The sequence below is a fragment of the Trypanosoma cruzi genome, genomic scaffold, assembly GCF_000209065.1.
Source record: "Trypanosoma cruzi strain CL Brener 1047053516531 genomic scaffold, whole genome shotgun sequence".
NCBI classification, from domain to species: Eukaryota; Euglenozoa; class Kinetoplastea; order Trypanosomatida; family Trypanosomatidae; genus Trypanosoma; species Trypanosoma cruzi.
In genome coordinates this window covers 17,371-26,925 of record NW_001849220.1, presented here as the reverse complement: position 1 = coordinate 26,925, position 9,555 = coordinate 17,371, and the positions used below count along the sequence as shown (strand labels likewise).

Here is a 9,555-nt window from a genome sequence, read left to right as displayed (position 1 = left end):
CCGATGTTCACGGCAGCGCTGTACCCGATGTTTTCCGGGTGACGACTCACAACCAGGCGTCCGGACCACCCATAGACCCTCTCGAGATCCTGCAGGTACAACGACAGCATCGCCTCCCGCCCGTTCTGCACCAAAACCAACAGCCGGATTGGCACACTGATTTTGCACATCATCCTCCGAAAGTCCATCAGATCGAGCATCAGCGGGACCACCATCAACGGGATAACGTCCGTCCCGTTATTATTTCCCTCAGCTGCCGTGTCGTTGGATCCACCAGAAGCCTTTCCCCGACGCAGCGGATATATTCCGCCCTGGTCGGATCAACACCAAAACCATGCGCGGGATCGTCACGAAGTATGAACTCCACTCCAAAAAAAAAAAACCATCAACATGGACAACAAATTTAATGTTAGAAGAAAGATAAAGCATCCTTTTCCAAAAAGGGCTCGTGGCTTCGGTTTTTAAACCACGAGTAACTCCGCGCATATCCCGTTGGAGGCAAAGCCAAGAGAGCATCTCCTGAAAGAAAGAAAAAGAAAAAGAAAAAAAAGAAGATGCACAAAAATGACTCCGTGTTAATGTGAAAAAAAAAGACTCCTTCCAGCGCAATGGCCACGCATGGATAACGTCCTTGGCCTTCCGTCCGCACAAAAAGGCTCGGGTGCCCCAATGAAACCCTCCATGCGGGAAGGTCATCAGAGACACCGCAAACCGCACCAGGTACAAAAACAAAAAATAAGCAAACGAATAAATCCATAATGAAGCCCAGCGCCTCAGCGTGTCTTCTGCAGCACCACTCGTCATCACAAAATATTTAAAAAGCGACAGTGTGGTAAAAGAGAAAGATCGAACGGAGGCACAAGTCCACCATCAAAAGTGATGTGGTTTTCCAAAGCTGCGCTCCAAACACAGCAAGGGTTCTTAAACTAAAAAGGAAAAAAATCAATCATCTCATGGGTAGGAACAAGAGTAAAAACGGGCGTCCGTCCGCCTGAAGGAGAAGGGACTCCACCGCGTTTTCCTCCACGACGCAAACACCCCGCGTCCAGTGCCCGGTGTCGTGTGCGGACTCCGCGAGGATGTTTTGGGCACGCCGCTGCGCCACACGGTGTGACCCCCTCGGAACGCAACAGCAGACGTGTTCCCTTCCGGTCGCACTCGTGGCGGTGTCGGCATCCGCTGCCACGCTGCGTGCTGCCGGCGTCGAATACAATGCTGCAGAGAGTGAGAGAGGGTGCCCGACAGGAGCGGCGCTGCGTTGGGTGGGCAGTGCCCTCCGCGGCGAGACACCCAGCGCGACTCCTGACCGCTGCGCTCACGTACTTCCCTCCGCTCCTCTCCCTCCATTCGGCAATCGCACAGCCGCCGGCACATTGTCCCCGAAGCAACACACACGTAAAAGCGTCGTGGCATATCTCTCGAGAGAACAGATTGACAGCCACACGCTGCGGCCATCGTGCAGAGAGGTGAGCCCTCGGACAACTTTGTTTTGGGGCCACGCGCACCCCCGCAGGGGTCACCCACAGCAACGCACAAAAGGGCAATCAAAAACATTCACCCACCGTTACCGCCATCGCACATCTACAGAAGAGACACAAACGCGCAAAAAGGCCAACTCCACCGCAGACGCACAATCACGTGCACCAACAGCCGAAAAGAGGAGTCTCTCACCGCGTGCAGCATCGATGTGCCGGGCGGTACTGCATATCAAAGCAATCGTGCTGCACGCGGTGCGCTGCAGACAAAATGAAAGGGAACCGCAACGTGCCCCCCTCCCGGTGTCCCTCTCTTCTTCATGTCCACAGAAGAAAGCGGCAGAAGAAAACCAGCAGAGAAATGATTGGCGATCGTCCATGGACAGCGCAATATTTTGTGCATCGTGTGCGTGTGCCTGCGTATACGCAAAAAAAAAAAAAAACCCAAATGAAGGAAAAACATGTGAATAGACACGGAAACACACAGCAGAGGTGCAGGGGCAATAAAGGAAGAAGAGAACTGCTGCAGCTCGTGACAGCACCGCAGCCCCAGCAACGGCAATCCACAAGATATTTGCCAAATAATAATAATAATAAATTGATATTTGTTTCCCATTACGCCTCATGCCAAAAAATAAAAAAAGACGACAAGTTCGTCTCGGCCGCGCAAATCACCGTGTCCACACGGCGTTTATATTCCACTGAAACACCCATTGCGCTGCTGTAATTTCCATGCCATTTTTGTTTTTATTTTGCCTTCACCAGCATCACCAGCGTAGAAGGCGGTACCGAGAGCTTCAGCGGTCACTGGAAAAAACAAGAAAAAGATGCCGCTCCGCACACAAGGTTCTCCGAATATATAAGAAAAGAGAAAAAAGACAGGAAATTGGTGCAACACCCCAAAAGAATACGAAGAAAAACATTCGTCAGGCCGCTGGCCGGATCCTGAAATTATCTAAAGAAACCAAAAGATAATGAGAAGGGGTAAATGGAAAGGCTATGAATTCGCCTCAATATTTTCATCCAATACATACATACATACATATATATATATATAGAGAGAGAGAGAGAGATTCCGATGACCACTCACGTGGCCTTTTGCACAAAGTTAAAATTTCAAATTTACTTACCTACGAGGTGACAGACTTTGGGGTCCTCCGAACACAAGGTCTCGCCGCTCCGCCTGGCAATTTCCACCCCTTCGCCACGTCCTGAAGTCTAAAAACACGACCGCGTGATATGCCGTCTGCGGGGTTTTCTGCAGACCGTACGTATGCAAAGGATGCCTGTATTCCGCGAGAGTCAACAAACTCATATATCCATTTCAGCTCCCACGTCATGGCGTGCGATTTCGAGCTAACTTTATTCGCCACTCCTTGCAGCGAAGTATTATCCACCCAAATGTCCATGGTGGATGGCAAGATGGCGGGAAAGGCCGATAAGGCTAAGCGTAACGCGCGTGCCTCGGCCTGCATGATAAGAAAAGGCTTCCTCTCCCATTTTCCTCCGACAGTTATAACGTCGCCGGAGTATGGAATGAAAACGGCTCCTCATCCATGGAGCGACGCGTCCGTGATGATGGCGGCCGATGCCTTTTCCGTGGGCTTGATGATTCGCTTACGATTGTTTTCGATGATGTGTCGTAATCTCTTGCCCAAACCAACCGCTGCCGGCGGAAGGTTCGTTGGGGATGTCTCCTGCACAATCCCTTGGTTAAGTGCCGATAATCGTCGTCGCACTGCCTTGATGAAAAAGTAGTAGTCGCATAATTGCGTGCCCAGAATGGCAGCCGCGGGCAAAAAGCGTGACGCCGTAACCTCCATTCCCGCGATGGTTAAAGATTTGAGCGCCGGCATGGCGCATACACACCGGACAAACTTGTCACTCAGGGATACCGCCTGGCGAGTATGATCAAACTGCACCCCAGGAAGGTGTACTGCGTGGCGCCCGATTCGCGGTCCTCCCTATCGTGGCGTGACAACTGTCCGCATTACGAAGCACTTGGGCTTCCCACAATGTCGCATTGCTCTTCGACCCTGCAATGCGTATATTATCGATCCAAACGTCGATACGCACCAATGGAGGTGCAGCCCAAAGGCGGTGAACCACCGTCGTCACCACCGCAATGGCCGAAGTAATAATCTGGAGGATTTCTGGGCTGACCTTGTATCCCATAGGGAGCCGTGTCAGCTCCACCAGCGTGCCGTCCCCCACGCGGCATCGAAAGAGACGCCGAGTCTCCCGCGGTAAAGACTTGAAAAAAGGATGCCTTTAATTCCAGGCAGGAAGCGGCCTCAGCCATCACAGGTGGCAAATAATGGGAAATGTGTAAAAGAGGAACATTCGCCTCATAAGGGTCGTCTCTGTTCTTTTCGCGTGGCCACGCAATCCATCGTCGTCGTAAACCGGTGGTTTTCTCCACCACAACCGAGAAAGGTATTATCCATCCGCATGTTGTTGTAGACGAAGCGTCCTCGATTATTCCCGCTTTTCGTAACAAACGCGCGTCAGCGACTGGAATCCTCCGTGAGCCTTCACGCGCTTTACCGGAGGAAGACGGAAAGAAAGGGGACCGCCCGAAAAGCCCTCAAACATGCGTGAGTCTCTCCAAGGTGGTTGGATTTAACCGACTCTTAATCCACTTTGGTATTCAATACGGGCACGTTGAATTGTTGCTTTAGCGGGATTGTTCGTTCATCTTGTGGAGTGGCCAAACGCGTCCTTGTCACGCGTCTTGTAATTGTAGCGGAGTAAGGATGAAAATCATAAAAAAACGCTCCTCTGCTTTCAACCAGGGTTCCTGCCCTTCCGCAGCTTCTCCTCTCATCAATACAACCAGCGACGACACCTGGGTCAGCATTGTGGTGTACTTCCACAAATATCGAACTGTATTCTGGGGAAGTTCGAACGGATTGACGTGCTTCGCCAACTGCGAGATCACTTGTGGGTCCAAATTGTATGTCTCCACGATTGGAGCAGCGCACCGCAGCGCACCGCGTTTTATGGAATGCGTCGTGGCATTCCAAGGAGCCAGAGCTCGTTCGACTTGGGCGGTCGTAATATTCGTGAGCTTTTTGTTTTCTTGAAGTGTCCTGCATAGCTTTATAATGTCGAACGCATCCTGCCCTCGTATCCTCACGAACCGCGAGGCGCGCTGGGGATCCGCCCTCGCCGTCTTTGGCGCCACGGACCGATCCAAAATTATGTTCCCGTCCGGCTCCAGTGTGGAATTTTTGGCTGTCAAGGCCGCAATCTCGGACCAACGACTCGCCGTTATCCACGCAAGTCGTAAGATAACACGTTGCTTCCAATCGGTACGGCTGCGGATACATTTATCCACCGCTTTCCTTGTTGAGGGGCGCGCCTGCTTCGTCTCCGATCGCGCCGCAATTTTTTGTAACCCCACAATCATCATGTCCGGCGGGGTTCGATCCATTTCCAACAGGGACCGCGGCATCCTGACGTGCTGCGGTCGGGTCGATGGAGCCACGTCTAATATTGCCGCCAAAAGGGCCGCGCAGCTCTCCTCGTTGATCGACTGTTCGTGCGTGCAGCAAAAGATTGTAAATTGCCCCGCTAGGGACATTCTCTGCTCCCACTTTGGCGGCGCCCACATCTCTCGAGCGACCTCGTTCGCTCCCCTCATATAGCTGGCCCAAAACGGAGATGTCGGTGATTCGTCGTAACACAGTCGAGAACCGTTAGCAAATAAGCTCCATTTCCCTTCTCGACCATTGCGTCGGTCAATTTGTAATATCGGATGCAGCGCCGGCGGTGCGGTGCGATGCCTGTGAGGATTGGTGGGAGGTGGTCGAATGGATGGAGGCTGCCGTCTTCCGCTCCCATAAGCGGCGGGCGGCCCATTTGCCGTTTATTGACGGCCGACCGCGCTGCGACTAACTTCCTCAAGTTGCGTCTCGGACGTTGCACGTGGATGCTTCGCGTCCGTAAATTTGGCACAGTTGGCATCGCACCGGTCTTTTCGTCCCTCGCCGTTCCAAGAGAATCTGGATTGCCCTCGCAAAGGTGTCAGCCTCATGAACGGCGGCGCAAAGACGGGCGCGCAGTTTGGAGAGCCGGATGCCGGGGTCGGACGCCATCATGAGCTGCAACCGGAAGGCCTGCAGTAAGATCCTTCCCAAATTCATGAAGCGATCGGTGGGACCCCGCTCCGCTTCCAGCGCACACGTCCACGCAATCAACACTCGAAGGGAAGTTGGGCCTGGTCGTCCGCCCGTTGCCAATAATTGTATGCGCCCCGGAGGTCTAAAAAGACTCCGGAAACGCCCTCATCCCATATACGCGGGGCCCAATTGGTGACGTCGAATGCGCGGAAACTTCGTTCCTCTTCCATAGGTGACTGGGCGTCCAGGGGAGAAGTGCGGGAAGGCAACGGCGTGGAAGGGTGGAAATGTGGCCACCAAAATTGCTCTGAGACGACTGGAGGAATAGCCTCCCGTCTCTCGCTCGCCGGCCTTCGTCGGGCCGTGCGTAACAGCGCGCCCAAGGTCATCAAGCAATGCTTTTAATGTGGTTGTTTGGTAACGCCATCTTCGGCCTTATTGTGACACGTGACAGGTCCATCTGTCAAACCTCTCCGAGAGGTGGAGACTTCTTCCCGGTCTGCCGTCTCCGCCTCCCACGCGGCTCGCTGCGCCTCTTTAGCACTAATGCGTGCCTCTCGTTCCTGTAGTTGGGCATTGACCGCTTCCAACTGCTGTTCGCGTCCGGCAAGCGCGCATTCTCGTTCGGCAAGAAGGCCATCGGTTAACGCAATGTTAGATTCGTGCTCCGATAGGTTGTCACGCGCCTCTTCCACCTGCGAGTAAAGCTGAGCGCCTCGATTCTGCACGTCCGCGATGGCACGGGCGTATTCCGTTCTAAAAAGCCCTTTCAGCAGTGATGTGCCCTTGATGGACCCCCAACTCCCAGGCCGCGCCCACACGATGGGCAGGAGCACTTGAGTCTCGAAATTTGGTACTTGAGGCGCCCGGAGATTCGCAAAATGTCCTGTAGGGCCCGAATCCTCCCAGGGTTTGGCGATGTTTCCCAAAATCAAGCGTAAGCCTGTCATGAAGGTGGCCGCAGTTAACGTCGCATCCGACGGCCCGTTTTCATCAATAAAGGTGAGCTGCACCTGGACGGCGCCATTTTGGCGTACCAATTCCGGAAGACGGGCAACGATATCGCCCCACTCAAAGGTCGTGTAAAAGGAAAACAATGCCATTTCCTTAAAACAAACTCGCTGTGTCTGTAAACTTAAAATAAAAATAAAAACTTATCCGGCCGCTATCGGTTCCCCAATCCCCTAAAGTCATAGCCTTCCAAAATTCGAAAGACAGAAAAGTGTCATACAGAAGTGCATTCGTTTTACCCGGATACATATATAAATTAATTAATTTCGCCAGCTCTCCCGCGATCATACCAAAAATAAAAACGGAGGTAATAACTCCTCCAAGACAGGGAATCGTGCAGTGTTCGTCCCTCTTCTTCTAAATTGAAGACCTACTCGACGGAACAAATGAAACAGACACATTTGCAGCAAAATTTACTTCGCTGTCCCACGTTCCATCTTACTTCCCATGAGTGCCACGGCGGTGGTTGCGTTACATCTGGAACGAGTCCAGAAATCAGGCATCATGCTGTGGAAAGTAGATGCTTGACGAACGTGGCCGCGTTGGCGTCGAACACAAAATGGCATCAAAAAAAAAAAAAGTATCCGCGACTCAAACTACCCGTGTGTGGCCGTACTAAAGCAAACACTTAAACACTTGTGGAGCAACGCAAAGAAAAAAAAAAAAGAAAAAAAAGAGAAATAAATAAATAATCCACGGGAATACACCGATCTCCATATATGTACGCAAAGTAATATATCACTCCACATAATTCCTCGTTCCTTCTCTTATGGTTCCTTCTACACAGCATCAGAAGCATAAAAAGCGACAGGCATGCCCTCCCACACAGTCATCGTGGAACAGGAGAGAGAGAGTCACTGCAGGCACCCGCACAAAAAATAGAAACAAACCAACAATCAATGACGCTGTCGCTGCGGAGTACGATGGGTGGCTGCGCAGCTGCACAGCCGTGGCACCCACGCCCTCCCTCATATCAGCCAGCAACGCGCACTCACAACTTCCAGGAGTTGACGCGTCATAGAAGGGCTTCATCGATTGTTTTCCCTAACGTTTTCCTAAATGCATCCTATGGCCCGCACACCAACCACCATCGTCAAGCACGTCCTCACTACTGAGTACAGATATAAAAGAGAGACCACCAGCCCTCATATTCGGTGCTGCAGCAAAGGCCGCAAAACACACGCACACACACCCGTTACGCATCCGCCCCGGGCTAGCGTGATAGCTCGATAACTCGTCGTCGTCAATAATCTATAAAATAGAATAAAACCACCAAATCAATCACCCAATCAATCTATGAATAATTTAAAGAAAGAAGATGCCTAGCAGAAGCATCCACGTTATGCCATACCTGCGAGGGGCTTTGTGCATTCTCGACGCGCAACGGTGCTGTTGAGTGGTGGAGCCTTTACACCCCAAAAGGAGAAACTGCGCCAAATTTCTCGCCAAGCGGAGCATCTTCACCTGTCCATAGGGGCATAATCAATGCTGCAGTTCGCACTGGATGCACGGTCCAGCAGGCTCAGCGCGTCTGAGCGGGTGTCACCAGCCATAGGCTGCAACGGCGGCGCGGGTGGTCGGTACGACGACGCGCCGGTAGTGCCTGAGGCGTACGACGATGACGTCACGTCGTGGGGCTTCTGAGACTTGTCGTCACTCTCCCCGTCATCGCGCAGCAATGCCTCCAGCCCACCACGCTGCGGCTCGCGCAGCTCCTGCCAGTGGCGGTCCTCCGCGTACCAAAAAACGACGCTGTACACAGTGATCGCAAGCAGCACAGTAGTCAGCAGCAGCACGATCGCCGCGTACGCCCTCGCACCGCCGTCGCTCGGCGCAAGATGGTTTGCTGCGCTGACCAGGCATAGCGCCGCAAGGAGCACAAAGCTCGCAGTGCGCATCACCGTCAGGAAGGCCGAGCGCATCATGCTCGTGAAGGCAACCACGCCCGCACCCGCAAGCAGCACAGCCGCCATGCAGAAGTACTGGACGTGGCAGCCTCCCACGGGCGGGTGCACAGCAGCAATCAGGCACACCACACACAGCACCGACAGCTGGAACACGCACCAGTACACGTAACTGCCCCTCATGTTCGTCAGCATGCCGCCGTACATCCGCTGCTGCGCCGCAGGGAACCAATACCCGACGGGGTACAGCAGGCGCTCGTGCAGCGGCTTCCTCGAAAACTGCCAGTACTTCGTGAAGCTCGCGCCCACGTGGCGGGCAATCAAGTAGCACACGCCAGCAGGGAACGCCACACCGTACAGCACGCCAACCACACCAATCACGCGGTGCTGCACGCGAGCGTCGGGCATCGCCAGTGCAAGCACGGAGCCAAAGAAGATACCGAGGTGCATCGCGTGCGCCACGACGTAAGTCATGCTCGGGAAGCGCATCGCAGCCCACGCACTCGCCGCGTCCACGCCGCGCCACCGCTGGAAGGCCGCCGTCACACCGCAGTGCACGCACCCAAACACAGCGGCGAGCAGCGCGTTGCCCACCACCATCCACAGCGGGTCAAGGGCAGCAAACACCGACAGGAAGTACGGCAGCGCGACAGTGCTCGCACGCTCCTGCGCCGAGGCGCATGGCATCCTCGCGAACACGCCGAGCACCTGCATCTCCAGGATGGAGCCCAGCCCGCCGGTCACCACCACGGCAACAGCCGCCGCACCCGCAACGACGCCGGTGATCGCCGAGAGGGTGCTGGCAGCGGCGGGCAGCGTGTTCGACCTGATCGTGAAGGACCCAAGCAGCACGCCCTTGCAGCCGCCGGACACAGCCACAGCGTCGCAGCGAATGACTAGCGTCTCGTCGGCAGCAATGAAGTAACCGCGGTGCACGGGCACAGCCAGCTCCAGGACGGTGGACGGATTCGTCGCGTTGCGCACCCACGTCGCGTTGCTCAGCATCGCTCCCCACGGACCGCCAAACCCGCTCGGCTGCGC

General features: G+C 54.2%; 1 protein-coding gene and 1 pseudogene across 1 annotated transcript, besides 12 other annotated features; both read right to left on the bottom strand.

Annotated features, from left to right (window-relative positions):
* Positions 1-353, bottom strand: Tc00.1047053509929.21 (annotated as a pseudogene; the record flags this gene model as incomplete).
* Positions 1-3,077: a sequence feature (heterozygous, Esmeraldo-like haplotype).
* Positions 522-555: a sequence feature (CT-rich).
* Positions 2,055-2,075: a sequence feature (AT_rich).
* Positions 2,405-2,653: a mobile genetic element.
* Positions 2,405-6,898: a mobile genetic element.
* Positions 2,502-2,532: a microsatellite.
* Positions 3,078-6,516: a sequence feature (areas not merged during assembly with more than two copies in the genome that could not be assigned to a particular haplotype).
* Positions 6,517-6,542: a sequence feature (areas merged during assembly that could not be assigned to a particular haplotype. This can correspond to areas where the two haplotypes were merged or to regions with more than two copies in the genome that were merged during assembly.).
* Positions 6,543-7,068: a sequence feature (areas merged during assembly that could not be assigned to a particular haplotype. This can correspond to areas where the two haplotypes were merged or to regions with more than two copies in the genome that were merged during assembly.).
* Positions 6,737-6,898: a mobile genetic element.
* Positions 7,069-9,555: a sequence feature (heterozygous, Esmeraldo-like haplotype).
* Positions 7,261-7,299: a sequence feature (T-rich).
* On the bottom strand, positions 8,071-9,555 carry Tc00.1047053509929.10 (dispersed gene family protein 1 (DGF-1), putative; the record flags this gene model as incomplete). The annotated part of the gene is made up of 1 exon (XM_800964.1): positions 8,071-9,555. A coding segment is annotated over one exon (1,485 nt), but the record flags the coding sequence as incomplete, so codon positions are not given.